At 39.4% G+C, this 27557-nt stretch overlaps 2 protein-coding genes across 5 annotated transcripts in view; one reads left to right on the forward strand and one right to left on the reverse strand.

Moving 5' to 3' along the window:
- atad2b (ATPase family AAA domain containing 2B) overlaps nt 1-23077 on the forward strand; it is a 74324-nt gene extending 51247 nt beyond the window's left edge. For both annotated transcript variants that reach the window (XM_046060556.1, XM_046060557.1), the window contains 3 exons: nt 610-737; nt 15124-15252; nt 19455-23077. In XM_046060556.1, coding sequence (XP_045916512.1) covers nt 610-737; nt 15124-15252; nt 19455-19496 — 299 coding nt within the window. In that variant the 3' untranslated portion in view covers nt 19497-23077. The remainder of the gene's footprint in view (nt 1-609; nt 738-15123; nt 15253-19454) is intronic.
- Nucleotides 23078-23340: 263 nt separating this feature from the next.
- Nucleotides 23341-27557, reverse strand: part of LOC123977672 (kelch-like protein 29) — a 212939-nt gene continuing 208722 nt past the window's right edge. For all 3 annotated transcript variants that reach the window (XM_046060558.1, XM_046060559.1, XM_046060560.1), the window contains one exon: nt 23341-24700. In XM_046060558.1, the coding sequence (XP_045916514.1) occupies nt 24517-24700 (184 nt within the window). In that variant the 3' untranslated portion in view covers nt 23341-24516. The remainder of the gene's footprint in view (nt 24701-27557) is intronic.

Below are 27557 nucleotides of genomic sequence, written 5' to 3' on the forward strand. Positions count from 1 at the left end.
TATTTTTTTCCTTCCTTTGGCACGAGCCATTATGCCCTTTCTAATGGTGTGTAGTGTTTGAGTCCGAGATAAGCCAGTGCTTTTATGGGTTTGAATACAGGCCTGTGGTTTGCCTTGTGATGAGTAGAGGCCAGCTGGAAGGCTAAGGTAATGGTGCTGCTAGAATATGGAGAAGCCATCAGAGGATGGCACGGTCAGAAAACAGAACACAAACAGAATGTGCCTCAAACAATAGACAACTCAGCTACTCCGCCCCCGCTCTCATTACAAGCTGAGCCAGGCCTTTTGTTTCCATCAAAGCGTTTCTTGAGCACTATTATAAGTGGACAGGAAAGAGGCCAGATGTGAAATATTGTGTCCTTAGGAGCTGCTAGTAGCTTTAAATAGATTTTCATCACAAGCTGTAGTATTGCATTAATCTTCTAGCCATGGCAGTTGGAATTTATTTTCTTTGAGCCGATCCAGTTTGCGCTTTTAGTGGTTCATCACAAAAACCAGAAGAGGTCTCAAATTTTGCTCACCCATTCATGTTAGGTTTTTGATTGCTATCACACTACATTAATTATTTATACCCTTTTTCCATCAATAAACCATTTTATCTTTTCATAGGGAGTTCCAAAGCCAGGAAATGCAAGAACACCCTGTCAGAGCAGCTGAAGGGATCTGAAAGGATAGAAAAAGAGCCAAAACCAGTCTCTCCCCGTCCTCCAGTAGTGGTAGACCACCAGCGACTTTTGGTAAGTTTTTCTAAAAAGTGAGTTATTTTGCCCATTAGCCATGTATTAGTACCTGAAACTCTATGCCTGAAGGTCACTTTGCTTCTGGGCTCATGGTTTGGTATGTTTTCAGTATGGAAACTAAAGAAAACACAGGAGTAAATAATGTTAATGATGGCCTAATTGTATTTAGCTGGTTCAGTGTCATAGCTTACTGGGACACTCGAAGATAATGGAGCCATCATTACTGTTATTTGTAACATTTGTTTTTATCCTACTACCATATAAGAATTAATAATCCAAATTGTGCCCTCAAAAATATTTAAAAAACAAATTATCAAAATAATATTTCTTGCAATGCAAGAAAAGCAGAAAGTGCCCACAGACTGTTGACTTGCACAAGAGAAAGTACACGAAGATAAAAATGTCTGTTGTAGACACTGTGGCTGATTTCAATGTAGAGGCACTTTAAACCCTTTTTATAGTGTTAACTCACTGTGTGCATATGGGTATATCTTTTTAAGTTTCTTTGAATATGAAATTATTATTTATTATTTATTTATTCAGTGTAAACCCTTTATCCTACGGTGGGACTGTGAAATAGAAGTTGGTTGCTCAAAGTGCATTCCTTAACCTGAAAACTGTGACTCTTCTTTTTGGAGTGCACAGTTTGATAGTGACAATTTATACGCAAATTCCCTCCAAAATTGGATTTGTGTTAGACCTAGATATTTTCAGAATTATGGTAGTTCAACTATCCATTGGCTTGTCAGTTGTCATTTTCTTTCATTACGGCAGCATTTGTTGACATGGTCATCATTTTTAATTAAACATGCACCCAGAAATCTGTATCAGAGCTTGGAAAACACTGGCCTCAGGGGACCACTTTCAATGTTGCTCATACATGTTAAGAAAAACTCTCATTCTAGTGCTAAAACATTATCTAACTCCTTACACAACCCACCAAGCGTCTGGCTTCTTAAAACCCCATCCGTGCCCCATCACCATCTTGTTTGATTCTACACGGTCATCATTCTAATTCAGACCATGAAGGATGTAGCAGCTGGGGTGATTTTGCACCGACTGTTGGGACTGGAGATTTAACAGGTACTGTGAGCTGTATCAAAGCAATGATGTCCGGGAAGATGAACATTTTTAAGGGGAAAACATGGTCACACAAAATGTCCATGGTCATTTATTATGATTGTGATCACTTGTATTCAGTTATTTCAGCAGTTTGGTAGTCAGTGTTGATATGGTTCAACACTTGAAACATAAAGCACATAAAACATTCTAACACATTCCAAAAATGAATAAACAAATGAAATAATGAAGTGAAATAAATATGTAGCTGTACTGAATAGTAAAGTCTCAATGTAATGAGGGTCGAAATTTTTCTGCAAATATAAACAGCCCCACATCCCACCAGTACGTAACAAAATGTTGAAATATAGACTTATTGGCTGCAACAGAGCCAGCTGTGGCAAACTGTCACATTTTGCAACTGACTAATTAGACTGTGATTATGGAAAAGAGGAGCTGTAATCTAAAAATGTTACCAATATGCTTATTTTTTGTTTGTATTTTTTGAGTTCATGCGGGTGCCTGTTTAAATGTTGTTGACAGTGTGGGTGAAGGTTTTTTGAGTGTTTTCTCCTCCCCTCTGTAAAAGAAACAGCTGTTTTCTGTGTTCTCTAGACTGGTCACTTACTGTTTCCTATGGACTGCTGAATCACTTTTTGCGTACAGATATTAATATTCAAAAGCAGCAACAAGCCTGTGTACGTCCCTCAGTTAGAATCATGTTAAAGATGGCATTGACGCTAATCATTCATGTTATCTTTTGTGTGAGACAGCACAGGTAGCTAGACCCGTTCTAACCCCTTTTATTTGTTGGCAAACCCCTCTGCACTGTATGGTGCTCATCTCAGAAACTTTATGCATTTGGCATTAATCCATCCCTTTGTCATCCATTCTTTCATTAGCTTCCAAACATAAAAAATGTTAACAGAATTAGTATCTGGATAATTGGAAGTCAGGGTGCTATGCTAACTTTTTTTCCCCAAGGAGTACACAAAGAACAGTTTATTAACAAACAATTTATTACATACATATTTAGTGTGTGTGTGTGTGTACTCCTTCTCTTGTGTGCAATTTATTTTTGTACAGCCAAAAAGAGACAGGAAATGTGAAAGAGAGGGGATAGGATGCAGCCGCGGGATGGATTCGAACCCGGGCGGCTGCAGTAAAGACTTTAGCTTTTACAAGAAAATGGTAATGGTCGTAAATGGTGAAAACCATTGGAGGACTATGGAGGTGAAGACCCTAGTATCTAAACTTTGACACATTGAAAACATCTTTTAAAACACTAATCATCACTGTGAGTAAAAATACTTAAACTCTACTGTGATTGGCACATTACGGCTTGTGGAATGTGAGACTAGTTTGTAAAATAGAACAAGGGGAACGTGTTGCTCTGAGGAGGCTGACTAGAAGGAGCACATTCTGGCATCCTGGCTCTGGCTAAATCTACATCTGTACACTGCAGATGCACAATCCACAACCTGAGTAACTAATATAAATGTGTGTATTAGTATAATATTATAACATTAAATAAAATGTGTAATGTAATAATATACTATATAGCTTACCACTAGTATAATGTTAATTCCAGTTATAGCTGATTATTTTTGAGAGTTTTATTCATTAAATCCTTAGTCTTTAATTTGGTAATGCTAGGTACTAACTTGTCAGTATTATCAACTATCACGCATAACGAGTTCAACATTTGGGAAGGTTTGCTGTAGCATGTCTTTTTAATGTCCTGCCTCATCCAGGCCGTGATTTGTCTGTTAACGATAAGTGACATTGATGAGTGCAGTTGCTTAATGAAAAGTTGAGCATCTTTCAACAGAACCACCCGATACTACTAAATAGCCAGTTAGCCAAACCCAAACTTTGCTTATGTTATCCCTATTGTCTTCTGTCTTACCGCTTCAGCTGCAGAACCTTCACTAACAGTTGAACTGGTATTGAGGATCTTGGCTGGCGCATAATCAAAGTGGGCCGATGCATCTAGGCTGCTCAAGTGGCCCACAGAGCGACTGGCCCACCTGGGGTTTCTGGACAACATTATTGACACCTTTTCAAAATCTTCAGAAACAATTGTATATAAAGCATGTGATGCTCCTTTAATTTGTAATTAAACTCACCTGTAGTAATTCTCAGTTGCTGGCAATATAAAGGTCACACCAGTTAAAATGGAAAGGTTCACTCAGCCTTTGTGTTGTGTGTATTACACAGAGCATGGAAAAAAGAAAGAAGAGGAAAGAAATTGAGAAGAGAGAGTCTGATGATTTGAGAACCTTAATTTTGGAAAAGCATTTACAAGCTCAAGGCTACAAGTCCATCTCTAGAGATCTTAATTTTCCTGTGTCCACCTTGTGCAACATTGTGAAGGAGTTTACAGCCCATGGCACTGTAGCTAATCTCCCTGGATGTGGACGAAAGAGAAAATTTGGTGAAAGATTGCAATGAAAAATTGTTAGAATAGTGGATAAAGAACCTTGATCAACTTTCAAACAAATTCAGGCTGAACTGCGGACAAAGGGTACAACAGTGTCAGCTTGCACAATCCGACATCATCTGAATGAAAAAGGAGGACCCAAGAGGACCCCGCTGCTGCCACAGAAAAGTCAGATTAGAGTATGCCAAAACTTACCTGAGGAAGCCAAAATCCTTCTGGGAGAATGTCCTGTGGATAGATGAGACTAAAAAAAGAGCATTTCATCAGCACATCATGCTTCTGTTTTCAGAAAATGAGACCTTCAAAGAACAAAAAAAATACAGTCAAACATGGTGAACATGGAGGTTCACTGATGTGTTAGGGTTGCTTTGCTGCTTCAGGCACTGGATTGCATTGCATTATAAAATCTTAAGCCCACCAGAGAATTCTGGGGACAGCAGTCATGAGTCTTACAGCAGGACAATGACCCAAAAATGGTTTAAGACAAAGCACTAAAGAGTTCTGAAGTGGCCAGCAATGAGTCCAGATCTAAACCTCATAGAGCAGCTGTGTGATCTCAAAACAGCAGATGGGAGAAGGAAGCCATCAAGTCTCAAAGACCTGGAGCAGTTGTCCAGAATTCCAGAAGAGGTGTAAGAAACGTAGTGATGGTTACAGGAGACGATCGATATGTTATTTTTTTCCAAAGGGTGTGCTACCAAATATAAAGTTGAGGGTGCCAACAATTTTGTCCAGTCCATTTTTGGAGTTCTGTGTGAAATGTCTTTGATTTGGCTTTTTTCTCTGCTTTTTTGTGTTGTTCCAATGCAAACAAAAGAAATAAACATGACAACTCCAAAGCATTTGTAATTGCGACAGTTTTCTGGGAGAAGTAGTGTATGATGTGACAGACATGCAGGGGTGCCCATATTTTTGTCCATGACTGTTCCACCCTATGGTCATGCCACTGTCTCTATCCCCTTTTCATCTTTCAACTATCAATTTTCTAGCCCTGCTATTTGAACATGGCTGGAGCCAATTACAGTGGCAGACCATTTTTACGTCTCTCAATTAACAGGTGGTGTTCCTGCAACATTTGAAGGAAACATGACTCAAACATGAGCTTCTCCCTGCCTCACCAGATCTGCCAACTTGTCCCAGGATGTGTTCAAGTAACAGAGAGCATGTGAAGCAGCTCCGCTGTACTTTACACAGTCACGCTAGGGTCCCACCTAATACCCCAAGTGTAAATTGGAGCCTCGGCTCAGTGGGCTCCCCTGACAGCACTTCTCACTGATCGGGTGGGGGTTGCTTGGTTTTAGGCCCTCTGTAGTGTAATTGATATAAAAGAAGTGTTCTTATGACATGCGGTTACTTCTTTCCTCCATGCTCTGAAGTGACGTCCAGCTATCAAGCCATTATCTAGTGGCTTTTACCCATGTCCCCTGGGCGTGATGGGGATGGTGGGGTATGTATCTTGTCTTGCCGAACCTGACTCCATCTTTCAAACTGATTGACAGGCTTTTTAGTTGGCCTGATCTTAGTGCTTCAACTTGCTGCCCCTACGAACAGCCACACACAGAACTAATCTGGAGGTTTATTTGTTAGTAGGGGAAGAAGGGAGATATCTTGAAGAAACAGATCGTGAAAAGAGGGGACTGTGAATAATTGCTTTTTCATCCCCGGCTTACGGAACAAATTGAATATCCAGCGCTCAGGATGAGAGTCACCATTTAAGCAGATATTTGCTGGCAGGGCTGGGACTGGCGTGCTGCCTGATGTGTATTAGGGCCTGCAGTGAGTGGTGTACTGTTCCTTCCCTCTTCCTTCAGTTGAATTCATTGATTGCAGAGGGCTCATTATTTCTGACTTTTAACTTGATAGAAAAGGTTGTGAAATCTCTCTGGAATGAAATGCCATCAGACTGTTATGAGTTTGTTCACAGACCCTACGCTAAAAGCCTGTAGGACAGAGGTTATTATCATTATTAGTAGTATTAGTTAGAGCCATGGCACAGTTATTTGCACTGATTTGCTGAGTAAAATCAAGTTCTGTTATTGCCAGTTTCACTGAACTGATGCTTGATGCTGCCTGGATCCAAATGAATTCCTCAGCATGAATAAGTGGGTCCTGAGGCTTGTTTCTCTTACTTCTCCAAAATGTCTCTTATTGTCAGCTGTTTTCTTTCATCAATAATCAGACACTTGTACACAGATGGACTGGAAGAAGTGGCACTGACGATTGCAGATGAGAATTCAGTAACAAGAAATCCAATCTGGCCCAAAAATTTTTCCTCCATTTTACCAAGAACATGCAATTTGTCGTCTGCTCTGCTGTTTTCTTTAGCAGCTGCCTAGAAAGAGCTAGTGTTTCTAGATGCTGGCACATGGAGTATGGAGTCTTTTAGCTTGATGCTTAGCTATTCCACCATGTCAGGATTTCCTTTTTTAGCCTGTCACCAGAAATGGCCCCATTTCAGTTTGTCATCTTCATTCATTTTTAGTGCTAATAACAGTGGGGGGCCCTCTGGCGAAGTAGCCATTCCAAATGTCTGTTCAAAAGAGAACAGCTTAATAGTAGTGCTCGACCAACGTTTGATTGTCAATAAAAATAGATTGTGTTTGAAGTGCTTCTTTTATTTTCATTCATTCCCACTGATGGCCTTGACAGTGTGGCTATTTGCATGTGATTGCACTCTCATAGCTGTGCCTCTTGGCTATGCATGTGAAGGCCAGTAGTGTCAATAGATAACATAAACATACTTTCCTTATGTATTTCCTTCATATTTGGTAGTAGTTTGCCCTCTTGTCAAGCCTTTTGGGTGATTTACTGTGTTATATCATTTTACAGTGCCCACAACTCAAGCATCCCACTCAACCCTTGGCTTATATTAACTAAAGGTTAGGATTGTGTGGGAATTTGTACTTTAGGATTGGTTATACAGTACATAAAAAATTTTAAATCCTTGGCTTTACTTTTTTCAACCTTGCCAAAAAAAAAGAAGGCTCATGTAAACAGATTCTGTTACAGCCTAATCACCTGCCTGCTTAAAATCTCTTGATGACAGTAAATATTTGTATATTCTGAAAACGTATTCCGTCTGAAATGCTTAGTGCTTGGTCAGAACCTTCCACTGTTTATCACCCGTCTCTTCACAATACACGCATAAACACACGCTGGTTGCACTACACATGTAAGGGACATTGCATAGATTAACCTTTATTTCTTTTGAGGATTACCCTACTAGGGCTGAAACTAACTGTTATTTACATTGTCAGTTAATCTCTCAATTAGTTTGTCAGTTAACTGAAACACCCTTTTATCCATCTTAACATCTTTACAGAATTGTTAGCCTACTTTCCAGCAACTGGCAACACTGCTTGGTACCAGTCCTACACTGTAATCTGTCTGGTTTTGTCCACAACCCAAAGATATTAAGGTTACTGTTTATAGCAGGAGTAAAAGAAAATATTCATATTGAAGAAACTGATCAGAGAATTTCAAGATTTTTCCTAAATTGCTCAAACCAAATTGATTATCAAAATAGTTAATAATAGTAATTGTTTAATAGTTGACAACTAATCGATTAACCATAGCTGGTCAATAGCTTGTCCTTTTTCCGTTAACTTTACAGGGTTTTTGTAGATTCTTAAAAAGTCTTAAATTTCAAAATCAAAATTTTAGGCCATAAAGTCTTAAAATCGCTGAATTTTGTGTTCTAGGTCTTAAATAATTTTAAACGGGTCTTAATTTTCCAACGTCCATGTAATGCTACCTCTAATGCTCATTGAAATGCTCCAGCAGCGCTTTAGAATGTTTTGTCCTCCCGTGGTGTTAGTAGTTTTTCTTTCGCTAGTCCAAATATAATTTGCTGTATTACGACAACAAAGACCAACATGCAGCTGTCATTAGCAACTCTTGCCTGAAAGAAACAGAGCTTAGGGCTAGGTTAAAACCAGTTGCTAGTTGAAGCCTACTGTCGCTGCTTAATGAATGAGCGCCGCTACTAAAGTTCCACACGATCATTAATGATTTTCAGTAAGCTACGGTAAAACTCAACACGACTGTGAAAGTTAGCGGAGGAAAAGATCAGCATTAAGTTAATTCAGGTTACAACTCTGTCCTGTAGTGTAGGCCTACATCTGAATTGAAATTAAAAAGAAAGTATAGTGTTGACCAAGGAGGAGCTGAGGTTAGTAACGTTAAAGCAAATTGGGGACGCAAACTAGTCCTTTTAAGCTAATGAGGAGATTATTCTCTTGGATTTTGATGTACAAATGAAATGCTTGTAATTATATAGAAGGGAGGTAGTTCTCATGTTGCCCATTTTTTTTATTTATACAAATGTACAAAGCAGTAAATTAAGACACAAAAGGCAAACATGAATAATCTTATCTGTAATGATTCTGAGGTCATAGTAACAGTGTTTTCTTGCCGTTATAAGGTGGTAAGGCTCAAAACTGCTTGGTGCCACGCCATGAATGTAAAATCATTGTGCATCAAAACTAACTAAATTACTTTCCCCAGATCTAATACTAATTCCTCCCCAGACTTCTTAAGCAAGCACACTGGCTTTCCCCGCCTCTCTCTGTCACAGGTCACAGTCTCCCTGTCTGCTCCCCTGAGTTTCTCCATCAGCAGTAGGTTATGTTTTATAAAGTTGCCGAAAAGACACAGAATGTGTCTGTCTTCTGGATATTTCCACCCGTGATCCTTTTTTAACTGCAACAGATGCACTAATTGCCAGCCTGTTAATTACGTAGCTTATCAGTGTCATCGCATTACCCGGTGTTTCATTGTTGACATTGTCTAATGCCATTTTTGTAGACATCACTCAACCCTAATTTGAATACATTTCTTTACTCTGCAAGTAATTTTGTGACTGCATTTCCTTTTGTATATATCTTTTTTTGATGTTGTGATATAGGTCTTAAATTTCATTCATAGTCAAGGTGAAACCTGCAGAAACCCTGCTTTAGGTAATCCTAATTCTTTCCATATTCCTTGTTATTAATTTAGGTTTTGCCTTCAGTGCATTTATTTTGAAAACATCTCTGCATTACGTGATTTTTGCAGGGGTATGTGGAGGTGTGTTTGGGGTTATTTGTGTAAAGTCAGTTTTTCCTCCTTATTACCTAGTGATATTGGATCTCTGCTGTCTTGAATCTTGAAAATATAAAACATTTCTGTAGCCTAATTACCCAACATTATCTCTTTTATTGAATAGCATCTTTAGTCTTTCAAACTTTTTCTCACCAAAACATGTTACTGAAAACAAAGCATAAATGTTACTTCATTATTTTCACATTATGATTATTCTTACCTTGGCAAATAGTGGGGAATAATGAGAGATCAGTGGCAATAATTACTCTCCGATCAGAAAGCACAATCTGACAGTGATGCATTTAATTCTCTAATATGTGGAGTTGATTTGACCTAAGCTATAATAATTACAAAAATCCCATTGCTGTCATAGTTTCAGAATGCCATGGTGGCCGAGCAGGATTTAATGCTAAATTACATTGTTGCTAACATGGATGGATAACACCAGAATGGTTAAGATAGATAAGGTAGTTTGTCAGTTGGTCAGTACATGGCATACTCGTGTCTGTTGCGTTAAGTAATGGTAACTATATCAGACATTATGTAATATGATCTGCACTATTGTTAATGCTAAAAGAGAGACACTGCAGTATGGGAACCAATTGTATGAAGTACATGTGAAAATGTGGCAGTGAGATTTTGTATACATTTGCCATATTGTGATACATATTGACAAATATAGTCAAACATTCATATAATAGAAGTTTGTTGATTTCCAACCGTATCTCCCAGCCCTATGTCTTCTCAGAGAGCCTGCTCTCAGTCAGGAACTCTTGAACTCTCTCTTACTTTAAAACCCAGTCATTTTGTTGTGATACGGGGCTATACAAATTACTTGGCTGGCTGTGTATTTCACATCCTCATGCCTCACCTCAGGCCAGTGCTTAAGTAATTGGTTTGAAATTAATCTTACTTTTTAGTATAGCCTGACAGATACTGGATTTTTGAGGCTGTTGTCAATATCGATTTGGGAGATCCAATAATGATATATCAACACATAGTACTTTAAAAAATTAATCACACAATGTAAACAAATAATAAACTTGACACAGGTCCTTTCGTGTTTTTCTTTGTTTTGTTTTTAAATTGTGACCGATATACTGAGTGGGATATTTCAAGTTGAAAGATAAACTATATTCGACCTGGTTCTACTCCCTAGTCCATAGTCCAGGAGCAACTAAATTTAAGAAGTATTTAGGAAAGTCACTTGATTAAACCAGTATTGACTGTTTTAGATTATGGCCTCCTCCTGGTTTAATTTATACCCTGTCCAGGAAACTGGCCCCGAATCTCTAAGCTCTGTATTGATTTAACATAACTCCGTTATTGATCTTTGTCCTAAAGCGAACATGGCAACAGTTTTATTTATTTATTATTTATCTATCTATATCATAATTTTTATTTTGTGTATTTGGCCTTACTGGGTCTCTCTCTAAATGGCAAATTTAGCTATTTTGTGAATGTCTGAGACACTAGTTAACTTGGTTACGAGGGTTACGTCAGTTTCCAGTTGAGGTGTTAATATACATACTTCTGGATTTAAAAAAAAAACTATATATAATTATATCATTAAGCCACACATTTAAAACAAGTAATAATGTTCGTAAACACTACGTTTTTACTAATTATTTAATATAGATCTTGCACAAAGGACCTTACCATATTAATGTTATATATCTTTTCCTCCTCTATACTGAAAAGAATACACAGTTATCAGATTGCTGGGAATTTTCCAGCAATTTGATGTTAGAAGTAAAGCCAACCATTGCATATTTAATATGAGTTGTCAACCCCAGCAGGGTTTTTACATGCCCAGCCGACAGGGATGACCATTTCATTTTAATGTGCTGAGACCATGGTAATACGATTTGTCATGATCGTCCCTGACCCTTATAACACTATCTATATTGCATTACCTGTGTGACCGAGTGTCCTGTAAGCCACATTATGTGCCCACTGGATTCCCCCGCCCCCCAAGCAAATCACCTTCCACGAGTGCCACATCTACCCTCTGCCCTCATTAAAGGCATCCATGGCATTCATAGTAACAAGCAAACCAGAATCACTTATAATTCCTCCTTTGCTAATGCTGGAGAGAGGGAAAAAAATTAAGTTAAAACAGGAAGAAAGGTTTGGATTGGTCTCTTAGAGGCAGATATGGAAGGCTTAATAGTTTCCCTGGTGACGATTACTGTCGGGCTTCAAATCCTTGTTTTTTCCCTAAGAGCCTGCTAACCCCTTTCTCTCACTCAGTACTGAGGATGGCTCTTCATCACACACACACACACACACACAGCTAGTGAAACATCCTTCAGTGATCAAAGAGGAAGTCCCTCTACTATATCACAGTTACCTCCAGTCTACATGTATGATTGTTTACAGGTTTTGTTTGAAAAGGTTTTGTATGTAACAAACTTACAGCACAATATGATAAATTCAATGCCCCACAACAACATGAATGTTTGATTAGTGCAGAACAAAACGTTTTTATTTATAGGCAGTCATGTTAAGACTATGGCACTGTGGGGTGAGTTGAGTTGACAATGACATTTTACTAATGTTTAAAGAGCAACTTAACATCAATCAGAAATCTTATTTTTGCTGACGGCCAGTGGTTGAGATTCCCACATTGGTGCAGTAATGTAACAAGTGTACCCCATATGTGGACTTAATGGGCAACTAGTGCAACTTGCAAACAGTGTAAAATTTTACAGGGGACATTTATTAAAATGTGAATCCATGTAGACTTATGTTTGTTTCAAATCGAGGCACACAGCACACATTTGAATCTGGAATCTGGTGTCAGAAGAGCCGCATAAAAATGTAGTTTGCTTGACTCAGTGATGATTTTATTGTCTCCCAGTAAACTTAACCCAGATGGCATGGGTAATATGAATAATTTGATTTTGGTAAATGCAATTTAAATAGTGTAAATGTCCAGTCAGAAGTTTGAACAAATTACCAGAAGATGAATGCAGTATTAATTAGTAATTGTGTTGCAATAAATCCTGGTAGTTAACAACTGCTAAACGCCTCTTTCACAGGTAGAATTTTGGTACTAATTAACTCCAACTACCATTATTCTGCTTTGTGTCCCAAAACCACAGTCATCCCAAAACCTCTTAGCCCCATTTGTGGTCTTAAGAAGCATGGGGGTTGACAGAGATGTGAGTAAAGATGGGGAGGGGCAGATGGAACGGGGAGTTTAGAGGGGGTGAGGTTAAATGGTCCATGTCAGTAGCAGTCTTTAACACATGGGATTACTGCCCTTTTGTGTGCATTGAGCTCACTCAATCACTGAGCCCGTGTAAGACACACTCACACCATTTACCCCACACTGTCACAGACATCCTGATCAAGCTGGCAGAGGCTGGGAAGTACACCGCCGCAATCAGCTGGCTAACTGTAAGAGGAGAATAAATTGAGGGGATGAAGAATGAGGGAACAAGGGAAGGGAAGACATGAACAAGAAGAGAATAAAAAGACAAATGCACTGGAAGCAAACTGGGTTGAAGAAGATGTGAGGAGAGCCTCTATAAAACATTGAAATAGGCGGGACGTGAGAAGATGCACTATAAAGGAGAGAAGGTGCACTTAAAGCAAGAGATGAGAAACAATGAAAAATAGATGGATGAAAGGAATGTTGGAGCAGTGCCTTACTGAAGATTTCACATTATTACACACATGAGAGATGGGTTGTAATGGTGCTAATTACAGCTTTTATGCATGTGTTGTTAAAATTGGCATCTCACCTTGATGTGGTCTATTTGGTCCTTCATTATGAGTTCTCGTGGCTGGGTTGAGAACTATGAAACCTGAGAACTCCCTTGATGTTAGACCAGAGTCACCATATAGAAAGCACAAAAAAAGAATCCAGTGAAATCTGACAGCTGCAGCTACAAGCAGCTGACAGCACTTTTTGAAGGCAGCTGTGACGATTATCATCCTCAAAGTGATGATTATCACTACTGTGTATGAATTCTGACTATTAGAGAAATTCTTAATGGTCTTAGTGTGTGTTTGCACACTTTATTTGTCAAGGGTCCTATAGTTATTAGTTATTGCCGAGGTAGAGGTTTTCATGTCAAAGGCATTTCACCAGTGAATCTTCCTACACGGCCAGGTTAAGCTATGGAAGTGTGAATATTTGAAAAGTTATTATCTACTTAAAATCACGTGTCCAGACTGTTGAATTCAGTATGGTTATCACCTACTGGAAGTCAAGCAGGGAAAGTATGGAAAATGAAATATGGTTTCAGTGACAGAATACAAGAGAGAGATTTTAAAGGTTTTCTTCTTTCTCCCCCTTAGTGACTGTGTTTGAACTAAAGTTAATCTGCTATTCAAAATGCAAAACCTTAAAACTTTTATGCAGATAATGGCATCATAAATAAATGTTGAAAAAGTGTAAAACATTTTGATTGCCTTAGGAGTTAAATAGCTAATAAGCGTCTAATCCTGTAACAGATGTAATTTCTCTCTTACTACTGTGGCGCTCAGTGCGTGGAAGAATTCTTTTTACGCTGTTATAATGGGTTTCTGTGATGCACCAAAAAAAATCAAAAACAAGAAGGCACTCTTAAGAATGCTGTCCTCTGAAAAGGCCTAATAATCTCCCCTGTCACCCATTACTTTTGCTGTCAGCATTGTAGTGTGAAAAAATAGCTGAATAACATGGTTGTCCTAGGAGAATTTCTCAGTCAGTGCTGTTTGATAATATTTTGGCAACCAAGTATAGAGCACATACACGAACACCTAAACGTGGCATTGTGGACCCAGGCGACGTTGTATCCATAATGTTTCCGCTGTCATATTTTGAGAAATAATTTTGCCGCTTCATAATATTTTGCTTGAGCACTATGGGGAAATAGTCATGTAGGATCCCAAGGGCAGCGTGTGATTGAAATTCACTTTTCTGTAACTTCATTAGAGGTGTTTGTGCTGAAAAGTGAAAAAGCCCTACCAAAGTGAAGTATTCCTCTCAAGGTCAACTTCCCGGTCACGAGTTAAGTCTGTCTTGGGATTAAGGGAAGTTTTTGTTGACGTGATGCAGTAGTCTGTTACTTTAATCAAGACAACTGTTCTGTCATTTAAAGAGAAATCATAGTCAGATGGAGTACAATGATTAATACAATGCTAACCTTTTTGCCTCCATAATTTTCTTTTGCTCTGTAATTATCTCTCACACGTCTGCTGATGAGAGGCTTTGACAAACATCCACGTCTTATTAATCTTGACATTGCTTTGGTTTTATGTGTTTAACACATGGAGACTGTCACACACACACACACCATTTCATCAGTTGGTGGTTTCTCAGTTTGCCTTGTGTCAGCGATGGTAACTTTAATTATTGTGCTTTTGCTGTCTGCGTTCATGCATTCTGATGAGCCCTGTGTTTAAATAGACGCACATATACAAAGAGACTTTGGCTAGGTTAAAATGTGAGGAACCGGTCAATTAAAAGGGCCTTTGACTGTCCAGAATGTTTTAATTAAAGTAGCAGTGAAATGTAAACTCGGTTCTAATTATGATTAGCCTTAATTAGCTGTCACTCTGATTTTAATTGCTTTTGAATACAGCTGACCTCCAAATGCTTCATCTCCATGCACCAACATCAGAGCCTAGCTTGTGTGACGAGTTATTCAGCGCTGTATGCTTGTCTGTTTGTGGCTGTCTCATTATTGTTTGTCCATTCACATGCTTATGGATATCATTGATAATCTATAGTCCTTGAGAAGTGATGAGTAAATAATCTTTTAATACTTTATTTGCAATGTTTGTTTGTATCATTCTCCTCAGGCTCTACTGGATATGGTGGTGAAGAAGAGTGAGGGCTACAGCGTGGAGCAGCTGGAGAGACTGTACTCCCTTCTCAGTCAGTGTATCTACCAGCACCGCAGAGAGTATGAAAAGACCCAGCTACTGGAGGTCAGAAACACCTTAGAAGCCCACAAGGCTGGACTGTGCAGATTATTCCCAATAAATCATTAGTCTGGTTAAAATGATATAATCCCATCACATCACTTAGTACTATGAAATGAAGCTACTGAGAGACGAGGGCTGAAAGCTGATTAATTGATCAGTTCATTGACAGAAAATGAATCGGGGCAAAAATGGTTAAGTTCTTGGTTCTATCTTCTCAAAGTTGAATATTTCCATTTTTCCCATAATCGGAAAATCAGTATTTTTAGATTTTTGACCATGGAAGCATTTCCCAATATTTTAACACTTTATATAGACTTTGAAAGGAAAAAATAATCAACTGATCAACTGATAGTGAAAAGAATCGTTTGTTACAGCTCTTTGAGAGGCCCTTACATGATTCCAACCTCTTATCTTTTCACCACACAATGCTTGCCCCAACACCTTGTTGCTAGATAACCAGAAAGGGGGTTTAAGCTTCTAAGAGAATATGTGAACAAGGCCAGTTCAGTTGTAAGTGAATGTGAGATTCACAGCTGTCTAAAAGGGGGCATCTTTTGTGTGCAGTACAAAAGAAAGTGGTAGTTCTGCAAAGCTGTATTGAAGCCACATGTTGCCATTTTGATAGGGAGGTTCTAAACAACTGGTAACATTTATTAAACTTATACAGTGCAAGGCGTTGGAAAAGTGGATGGGGGCAAATTATATCTGAGAAGTGTTTTATCCACTGTGTCTTTTTTGATAGGTTCAATGTAAACATACACACACACTGAGACGGTCTGGATGGAAAATAGTGACTGGAAGTGGTTTCTTTAGAAAATAAAACAAACGATACATATTGTGAGTTAAGGGTTAACAATAAGACCCATAATATATGATAATAAATTTTCCTGTTTCAATGTTTAATCTCTCTTGACAATGGTCCACACAAAAAGAGCCGCTGTATATTTTCCCAGAATCCCATCTGGTCATCTTCTGCCGCTGTAGGATGTCAGTGCAGACAGCGGGCCAGGAATGGCAGTGTCCTGGTGCTGGTAGCCAGAACCGGCTGTCAGGGGTGTCAGAGAGAGGGAGCGGTAGAGAGAGAGAGGGAGAGAGCAGTCAGCCAGGTGGTGCCGCCTGTCGACAGGCCGGCTGGTGGAGGAGGGGAAGGGGGCACGTCTGGGCTCATTTCATGCTGCCAGCCTAAATTGGTGTTTTCAGAGCAGAAATGTCAGCTCGTTTGGCACGTGTTTTGTTTGCCTGTTTCCGACACACACCTCAACTCCGCAGCAGGTCATCTCCTTGTTCCCCCCCCCCTAGAGAATGCTAAAATGCGCACATACACACACGTACGCAGGGTTGATGACTCTCCACTTAATGTTGCACTCTGCTGCAGCGCATGGTGTTTGTGTCTACGTTGTATAGACGAGTGAAATGGAGCGTGTCCATACATTTGTCTCCTTTACCCCTCCTTCCTCCTCTGGGTATGGCTTGTCTCAGTCTTCCAGAAGAGCTGACCTTTCAGCAGATGGAGTGGACTGCACCCTGCTTCCAGTTAAAGCCAGAGGGACCATCTCCGCTCTGTACACAATACCTCGCCAGCTATGTTCTATCTACAAATTAGCGTTCATATTGCCCTAGGCCTTGTATTACATTTTGCCCGCATCTCAGACAGCAATTTAAGGCTTTGTAACGGTCTTTGGCCTTTAACCTGAATCTGTGTGGTCCCAGAGCTGTACAAGCGTCTAGTCGAGTAAGCTGATCGTCATATAGGTTTGTTATTTCTGCTTATTTGTATGTTTGCTGCAAAAGATTGTGGCCTACAGGTCATTTAATACACCTTTTTTTTAGATTGCTTGTTTACTCAAAGCAACATCAGAACATATATGTCATATAAAGACAAAACTATCATAAAACAGGCAGAGAAATCAGTTTCTCCATTGGCAGTAGTCTCTGTAGAACAGAATGCAATGTAGCCCAGCCTTTTATTTTTTTTGTATCTCTCCAAGCTTGTGAAACAGCACCTTCATCCAGGCCACAATACACTAAATTGTTCTTTCTCGACTGACTTTTTCTGTTGCGGGGAAAAAAAAATTAAGATGATGTTGTTTTTGCTCTCCTAACCTACACGTACACACCTCCGAGAGAACCCTGTTCTCCCAGGGGTTGTAGAAAATTTGATCTGGGAAATAGAGAAAATCAGTAACTGCGGTGGAAGTAGAGAAGACAGGTTCAAAGAAAGGGGGCACACCAAAGTAATTCATAACACCTTTGTCACAAATGGGTTGAACATCCCAAATTGATATCTTAACAGTGTAGGGCACATAATGCTGTTTTTTTTTCTTTTAAAGAATAGTACTGATGGCTCCAGTGGGAAATTAAAACTCCTAAATATGTTAATCTGCCATGATGTACCTATTGAGCGACAGGAATTAATCCTTTTTGCTATGCTGGTCGACTTCCACTCATGCTAGAAAGAGAGAGCACTACAGGCCTACCTTTCTGTTCGTGACACCGAGTAGGTTAGTGAGGCAGAGGGTCCTGCATAGGCTTGTTAGATTGTCCGCTGTGTTTTGGAGACTGCCTACAGGCAGATAGACCGGAGATTACAGAGGTGCAAAGCGTCAAGGCGGCGAAGAGCTTATTTGCGCGTTGGTCTGTGGGTGTACAGTGAGACCCGGCAAACAGACAGGTGTTAAAAGCATGCGCGCTGAACACATGTATGCTTTTAACACCTGTCTGCCTGATCAGCTGAAGCTTCCTGGAAATTTTCTAAATTAGCAATTTCAGCTTTCATACCTTCCTTGAGTTTTACATCTTACGTGACTTGGTGGTGATAGTTGTTGGGGTATTATTTAGTGCTTAATTGATGTTTTAAGTAGGGTTGTAAGGGAAGTGAGAATCACACTCAGCCTCAGTCCTGTGACCTTTTTAATCTATTCAGAATAAATTGCAGTATAGTTTTCATTTTATCTAGATTGTCAAATGAATAGCTTTCCACTGTGCACTCAAAGTTTTATTTAACAGTAGACTTAAGCACCATCTGAAATGTGTTTTTTTTTTTTTTTTTTGTGGGCATGAAAGGATTAATAAAGGCATTCATCATAAGAAGTTACCGTGTGCATTCAAAGCAAATATACAAAGGTGCAACAACGTGGCACTCAAGTTGCCATTTCTGTCGGTCCAAACATTCATAAGAATTTTTAAGCTTTTTTGGAATTAATTAGTAATAAATATAAAATGACTTCTTGGGACAGTCCCACTAAATCAACTAAACTTGTAAAATAAGTATCATTAAATTGTTTTTAAAAATAAATGCCCGTCACAATTTCCTGAAGTCCAACATGACACATTCAGTTTGCTTGTTTGGTCCAATTTACAGTCCACAACCCAAAATATTCTATATATTGTTACAGTCAAGACTAAGAAAACCGTAAAATATTCACATTTGGCGATCTGGTACTAGCTATCTTTGGGACATTTTTTGATTTTTAAAAATGACTTAAACATTTAATCAGTTATCAAGATAATCAATTGACTTTCAGCTTCACTTTAAAAGGATGCCCTTTTTGTCTATAAGAAGAATTTAGAAGGCATCACACAGTTAAAGACAGGAAAGCACTCAGTATTTGTGTACTTCTTAGCTGAAAAAGCAGTTTGTAGTATCTGCAGAAAATTGATTATTAAGCACAGCCATTTGCGTAAATATGATTTAGCCATGTTGGTGTGAGGTGCAGAGTTTTTAGTGGACTGTAACTCCCCGAAAGTTAACTTCTCTTTAGAAGTGTGAAATTGCTTTTTACTGTACAGTTGATAGTTTTTAACTTTTTGTTGTAGATGTTGAAATTGGTATCTTGTAGCGGCGCCTGTCGCACTGACTCAGCCATTCAGATGAGACAACATACACGGCGTAACATCTTCAAGGCATTAATCATGGTCTATTGCAGGCTAACATCCATCTCTATTCCTCCGGCTCTGTTCAGATTTAGTCAGTGTCAAAGTCTGCTGTTTTCATGCTGAGAAAAATCACGCGTCTCATTCCAGCACAGCTTTGCTTCATTTTACATCATTTATCATGGTGAAAGCTGGTGTTTGTGGTGGTAAATTTCCAACTAATATTGAAAGTGTGGTGCACAGATGCTTTATACACACATTGGTTTGCTGTGTTGGTTGAGACTAAGCAGTATGTGTTAATGTGTGTGTGTGTCTCTCTGTTTGTGGCGTAGGAGATGGAGGAGAGAATCCAGCATTTTGATACATTCCTGTGAGATGGACAGATTCAGGTAGATCCTGAACAGCCTGGGACCACAAAGACACAACTGAGTGAGTGAAGGAGCTTTTGAGTCCAGCCCTCAACTAAAAAACACAGAAAATCCAGCGCCCTCCTCTTGCTGGGAGGTAACACAACAAGGACGAGGTTGAGGACAGAGACATTCAATGGTGCTATCGTCTCAGGAACCTGGCCAGATCCAGACCCATTATACACAACCAAACTCCCCTGAGGTGTGTCAGTCACACACACACACACGCACACACACCGATGGTGACGGGCAACCCTGGTGCTACTTGGGTGCTATTCTAACTTTTATCCATGCTGCTCTTGGGATTACTTCTTAACTTGGATGACTAGCAAAACCAACAGATCTGGTGATGTCATATCGAAAACCATACATACACCCCTCACACACACACCCACACCCCCACACCCACCCACACCTTGACACTTGGGTATGCATGTACATCTACAAACACACACACACACACACACACACACACACACACACACACACACACACACACACACACACACACACACACACACACACACACACACACACACACTCACTCAGATCCTCACCAGCAGAAGTGTGAATGCAGAGTGCCGCTAGGAGATGAGGACAGATAATGTTCTGAATCACTGAACTACGTTGCTGAGCCCATCTTGCCCTCGAGTGGAAAGCTTCATCATAGGCCAGTTGTTACCATGCTATTAGATGGCTCATTTTTTTTCTGCCATTTTAGCTACTTGATTAGTTCAATATCTGAGCCACCGTCAAGGACACTCACCCAGAACAATAGTTTACAAAGAAGTTTTGGTGCGAACAGGAACTTGATGAGGTTAGCACAGCGGGACAAGAACCGATTATGTCCTCTTCATTACAGCGGCCATCAGGTGTGGAAAGCTGTTGGCCCCCTCAGTGTTTGACTGGTGAACGAGCGTCGCCTGTTAGTCAGCTATACAACCATCTCACTCGAAACATTCACTCATAGACCACCTCTGGTGTTCAGTCTTAGCAGATTGCCATGTCCTTAATAGTTTTGTGGTAGCTGCACCTCCTCCTCACTACATTCAGTCTGAATGTTTTCCCTCCCACCCAAGCTGTGCCCGCCAGTTGTTCCTACCGACACCCTGGCTGAGGAACTGGAAGCAGTACCAATTGGATGCGTCGAGAGTTTGCACTGCCTAGTGTGTGCCTTACTTAAAACCTCAAATGAAACTCTGACAAAGTTAGCAGGATTTTTTATTTACTACTTTGTAACAATGAACAGGCTCCAAGTTGGGGTGGGTACTAACCACTGAGGTCATAGTGACCTTGAAGCAAAAAAATAGATATATATCCCCATGCCATTAGGTCTTTTAAAACATATCCAGATTATACATCTCCAACCTGGGCCAAAAAAGTAATTAACAACATTTTAAAATGTTTAGATGATAACTTATGTGGCTGTGTCGGTGTCTGGCCAGATACGTCTCTAACGCTTGAAATGTTACGATATTTAAATGTATTCATGCCCTGTTAAACCCAGACCCGTTGGGGAGGTCAGTCTCCACCTGAGCAGACAGCAGGTGTAAGAAGAGGTTGTCAACACCAGCTTTTCTTCATTTTTTCATATGCAAAGAATAATGATGCGAGTCAAATGATTTATAGTGCCAAGTGTTATCCCACTCCCCCAAAAGGTGCTGATGTAACAGTGCCTGTTCACAGGAATTCTGTTTCAACTATGAAAATATTCTATTAGATGGTCATAACCTATGTATTATGTTGTGTATTTGCTAATTATTTTTTATGTTTTGTTTTTTTTACAAAATGCTTTGCTTGAGTTGATTATCACATGGGTTGTGAATCCACAATGAACAAGGCCATCCTAGGCAGTGCTCGTCACTAAGGTGTATAAAGCATTACATGTTTTGTTTTTTTCCTCCCTTCAAATGTGTGTACCTACTTTATGGATTTATTTCATTTTGTTTTTCTCAACACCAGACAAGAGATGCTGGATCTGTGGCCAACACAGTGTATGTTTTCAGACTGCAGTAAATGTAAGGTATTTACTGAAGCTTTATAAGGTTTTAATGGCATTTTCATGGTTTTGGAGATGCCATATTTTGAGCAGGTGTAGACTGGAGAAGCCCCCCCCCCACCCTCCCCCCTCCTCTCAAAGCACTCTTATCCAATCCTCAAACCTCTTGGTGCAACTCTGACCCCAGCTCACCTCTGCCTTTTCTCGGATTCTAGGTGACAAACGCAAAGACCATATGCAAACTGGCAATGACAGGTTAGCACTTGGACTACTGCAGAGAGAAAAACCAACGCTACCTCAGCTTAATTTATTTTAATGCGAAAACTGTTTACTGGGTACAAAACAGTATTTTCTCACCCTGAAATACTGTTGCAACATCTAAGGTACCAGATTAGAGCAACCACAGCTGCTGCAGTAATCCAAGAGTTGTTTGTATCTCTCCAATTGTTATGTATGTTTGCATTTGAGCCAGATGATGATTGCATACATTTTAAGGATATTTCATGACTGTAAATGTTATGCTTTAGTTTCAGGTTCTCTTAATTTCTACTGTACCTTGACACTGAGGAGATAATCCTAGATCTGCTCCTCTTTCATGTTATCACCCCATACCTTAGAAGCTATAAAGAGCATTTTCTGCCTCTTTACACATCCATCGCCTTTGTTTTTTTTTTGAAATTATTTGTTTTTTCAGATTTTTCATCTCATGATTCTGAGTATTTATTATTAAACACATTTTTCACCTAATATTCAGTAAACTGTCTTTTTGTACATTTGGAATTTAACAAATCGGGAAGTATCACAAGTTCATTTTTAACAATTTTGCTGAATTGCGTAGCGTTTGTGTAGCAGGTTTATTTGGCGTGTAGGGGGAATAAAGGGTTTACAGGTCTCTCAGGTTCAACACGCGACAACATGCCCTTTCAACATTTGTATTTATTTCATTGTCCTGGTGTTTTCTTTGTTGAAGTGGTTTACAGACTGTGGCATACTGGAAAAGACTAACATTAGGACAGAAGTGATTTTTTTTTTTATATATATATATAAAAAAAAAAAAAAAGTCTGTCTAGTACATTGCAGTAGGAGAAACAGGACCAGATTAACGTTCTTTTCATGTTGTTCACTTTGTCTCCACTTTCTGCCAAAAGAGTTATTTTTTATGAATTTAGATACACATATGGAAATAAAATATGGGTAGTTAAATGTCATACATTGTGATCTTCCTTTCTTATTATAAATTGTAGCCAGTTTGGACTAACAACCAATTTTTGTCTGGTAGTTGAGACTACTTAGTCCAGTATGCAGAAGGAAAGGGTTTGTTCTATCCCGAATTTCTTTTTTCTTCCCTGTTTTTTTTTTTTTTTTTTTTTTTTTCCCCCCCCAGTTAATTTAGTCAAGACTTTCCATAGCTTTGTCAGTTCTGTTCATTTTGTGTATTTAACACGTACGCAATTGTTACTTTAGTGTAAGTTATATTCGAAATGAAACATTTACTGTATTTCTCAAATAAACTGCTGTGATATACTTGAATAAAAAGGTGCAAACTGTACATTTCAAGTGTTGATTTTTCTTACTGTGAAGTTCAATTTTTTTTGAAAACATTTGTGAAGTCGAATCTCCTTTTTAAAAATCACACCTTGGTATTTTTACACACCAGACTGTACTTTATACCCATGTTCTGTTGTAAATGCACATTAGAAGCCCGTAGTTTGGGATGTAAACAAAGCCACTTACCTGTATTGAGTAGAGTGCTTCTCATTACTATACCCTTGATTCATGATACAGTAAACCAAAAAAAGACTGGACAATGTCTTCATGTTCTGGTATATGTATTTAGGTTTCAATAATAACAATTGTTAATTTCTCCTTTTTGGGTACAGATTTACAGACATACCATTTTGAAGCCAACCTGTCAGGGTATTTTTTTCTAAAAACATTTATACAGAATTGCCTTCAGGTTTTAAAATATACATATTTCCTTCCTGTATTTACAGAATACCAACCCAATATCATTTGTGGGTTGCAATGAAACACATTGTATAAAACAAAAAGAAGGTTGGGGGAAACTGATGAAAGACATAAAACAAGGATCAACATATAACTTCTATGATAACAGTCACAGGTGGTTATTGTGCTTTTTTTCCGGAGGAACTGTTGTAACTTGAATATCTGATCAGACGTCAGCGGACAGAGGAATTCCCTCTCTCTTTCTAAATGTAGTGCTGTCTTTGTCCCAGAAAGCAAGACAAGGGGGGAAAATCAGGCCATACACCATCACCTGACCTAGAATTGGTGTTTGTTCCTATGTTTAGCAAATCATTAAAAGAACCAGGTTACATAGAGTTCAAAATCTGCTTTTAAAATCACCCCATAAATCTACTCTTGTAGTAGGAATTTCATTTCCTGATGTAGCAGAGAGAGAAGAAACTCTTCAAATCCACTGACAAAGTGGAAAACAGTTGGATTCCTTTCCTTCACTTTTCCTCCTGTCCTGTAGATGTCACTACTGAAAAACATCTGTACACCACAAAGAAACTCTGCTCTCTAATGAATGGTCATGAAACCTCTACCTGTCAAACAAAATTCTCAAAAAGGGACAGAGTATAGTAAAGAAATGGGGAGGTGGTGAATTTACAAAGATGTGGATAAGACACAATTGAAACAATGAGTTCATCAAAAACAAAGGAGTTTGTAATTTACTAAGAGGGTCCCTGTGCCTGTTGGATGAGAGGATGAACTACCACCGTGACACATACAGTACTGGAGGTTAGGCATCGTCACCTGACATGGCTGAGTAGTTGAACATGAGTACATTCTGCACAGGGCTTTTTGAAGGGTGGGACAGGTAATGGGGTGGATGGATGCTGGCGTCAAGTCCAGAGGTCACCGACTGACCGGCCCGGCCCTAAACTGCCGTCGCGCATCAACCCACAACCGAGCTCAGCTGGTGTTTGGCGTCTACCCAGTGTGATCATGTCTGAGCCACCCTCATCCGCTCTGAATGTACTTCTTGATGACCACACAGCCGTGTCTGAAGAGCGGGCAGGGTAGCGACTGCAAGAGCGTCCAAGTGTTGGTGCAAGGGTCGAAAGTCTCCATGTTGCTGAGGGCTGGACCCTCGCTGCTCACGATGCCTCCTGTGGCGTAGATCTTTCCATCAAGGATCACAGCGCTGCAAAGGCAGACAGACTTTTGTTTAGTTCAGATATCCTCCTTATAAGTTATAGTCAGTCAGATATTTTAGAAAATAAGCGTATCCACCTTAAGTAAGATGAGAAGATTGATACCACTCATCTGTCTGTTAAATATAAAGCTAATAGCCAGTTGGCTTAGCACAAAGACTAAACTGGGGGAAACGGCTAGCCTGGCTCTGTCAAAATTGTAAATCAGCCTATTTTATATTTCATTTAATTTGTTACATCTTTCTCAAACTATGTCTGAGCAGATGTCTGGCAACCTGTGGAAATTCTAGGAAGTTACTGGTTGTGGCCAAGAAATAATCTGGCACATACCCTGTAATTGTTTTTACACACATTTTTGTACGGAATAAAGGCTAGCTGTTTTACCCCATTTCCAATCTTATGCTAACTTTCTGCAGGCTGTAGCCTTAAAGGCTTCATTTTCAGGTATTTTATTTAAGGGTTGTACCAGAACAGGTTTACATGGTTTCATTTTCAAAAAACCCTGTGTGTTGAATGCTCCATTTTAGCTACTGAGGGGTTGGGAGTTGCACATGAGCAAGAAGCAGTAGGGCAGGTCCTGCCAAGCGAGGTAGTGTGATCCAAACCATGGCTTTGAAACATGTTCGAGCCTGAGTCTGATCCCGAAACACAGGCAGCACAACCCAAACCAGCTTCCAAACTGGAGCAAGACATTTCAGAGTGGCAAGTTATTAATTTGTAACAAATGTATCTTTCATAGGTAACGTTTTAACTGTGCAACTGTGTCTACATCATAGTAACAACTTTATGCCCATTGACAGTCTGGACAGTATCTAATGTTATTTTAATTTCATATTTAGGTGTACTTGTGGAGCAGTTTAGACGTGTATTACAAAGTGACGCAGATAGTTAACGGAAGTAAAGGCTGGACTACCATCAAGCTGTTTTCAGGCAGTTCAGAGCAGTGTTTTCTGTGGGAGATGGGAACTCCCTTTGGTGTGGGCTTTGGGCTTTTTCACTTTGCAAACCTATTTCATGCAATAAAAAAATATTACACATTAAAGGAAGGTAAATAGCAAAAAAAGCATATAACCTCATTAAATTTACAATAAAAACCTGTGGTTTCAATCTTCTGATCTAACTGCCAGAAAGTGAATGTGTATTCCCTAAAACTATTCCTTTAAGATTTTCATTAAATCAATCTATGTTTTTGATATTTATGTTGCCATTTTTTCAGCAATAAGCAACATATTTACAGTGTGTAATTACCTCTCTAATTACTAGTTTTTACTGTTAGTGGCAGAGTCTGTCATTTCCGATCTGGATTCAAAACACCTACCTCTCTACACGTGAAGGATTCACAGGAAACAATGCATGCTTATAATCCAGCGTTACTGTTTGTACCTCACTGTTTACTGTTCACTCTTACAGCCGTATCATAGCTGTATGAAGTTACTGCTAACCCAACATTTCCTATCGCTAAGCACCGACTGTTATGAACAAATAATAATTAGATAATCTGTGTCAGGAAGATGAGCAAGTGAAAGCAAATACGACCTTATGTGGCTTTGATATGAGATATCTATGACACGCAGCAGCAGGAATACTGTTCTTATTGTTCATTGTGATCAGACAACAAAGCCAGACAGAAGACAACATCTCCATAAATGTGCTGACTGTCACGCTGGGGGCCACGCCTGACATTGTTTGACATCACTCACATGCTCGACACCCAACAAGTGTACTTCGTAAGGAAGGCGGGGTGGGGGTGGGTGGGGTGTGTACAACACACATTACATTGCCTCTTGAATGCGAGAGAGAAAACAAACGAAAAAGCAAATATCTGTACAAATGTGCTCATTTGATATGAGAAACAGAAACAGGAGTTTGTGTGCGTAGAGGATTAAAACTTGGGCTGTAAGCTGATTAGGGCTTTGTACTCCTATTGGGGTTTGGAACGATCTGCATTTACATAAGGTGCACGCTCAAACACACACACACACACACACATACGGCAAACAACATGCAGTCCTATTGCACAAATTCACAACACTGTTGGGACTGACAAAGATTATTACATAAATCCTAAATCTACTCAGAGAGAAAGCACAGCTGATCCAAAATGGAGAGAGCGCAGGGCAAAGCTTAGAGCTGCTCGTCCTGATAAACAGAGGAGAGGTGCAGGCCTGCAGAGGGCCGGATGCAGCACAGGGAGAATATCAGCTCTCCTGCACGATGACCTGTTACCATCTTCTGGTGCAGGAGCGCTGCAGATAGTGCCGTTTCTGAGTGTTTGTGCGTTTCTCTTTTGCCTGCTCTGTGTGTTTCTTATTCTCCCTCCTTCCACGCATCTCTTCCTCGCTCGTGTCAGATTTAGTTAAATGTAGCAGAACAGCTGCCTGGCGTGTGCTGGTGCAGCTTATCAATAACTCTGACAACATGATTTATGTTATACATTCTGCACATAAGATCACTGCCTATAATTGCTTCCCAAATGTATTTTGTGCATGCTTCTTTCTTTCTCAGCTTCTGCAGAAAAACAGTAGGTTTATTATCCAGCAAACTGCACACGTCAGTGGCTCGAGCTGACTAGGGTATTAGGATGTGATCCCACTGTTATTTGTTTTCATTTATCTCCCTTTATCAACTATTACGTGCCCATAAATGGTATAAAAGTTACAGGTGTGTACTGCCTTTTCTTTGTTTGCTTTGAACACAAACATTACACTCACCTAACTATGCAAAAAAAAAAAAAAAAAAATACAAATGACTTATATATCACAGTATTAACTCAGGATAAAATAGTAATTAAATGCTTTGAAAGAAAGTTGATTAAATCAAGCCGAGTCCCTGTTATTCCAGCGGATG

Source organism: Micropterus dolomieu, linkage group LG10 (genome assembly GCF_021292245.1).
Source record: "Micropterus dolomieu isolate WLL.071019.BEF.003 ecotype Adirondacks linkage group LG10, ASM2129224v1, whole genome shotgun sequence".
NCBI classification, from domain to species: domain Eukaryota; kingdom Metazoa; phylum Chordata; class Actinopteri; order Centrarchiformes; family Centrarchidae; genus Micropterus; species Micropterus dolomieu.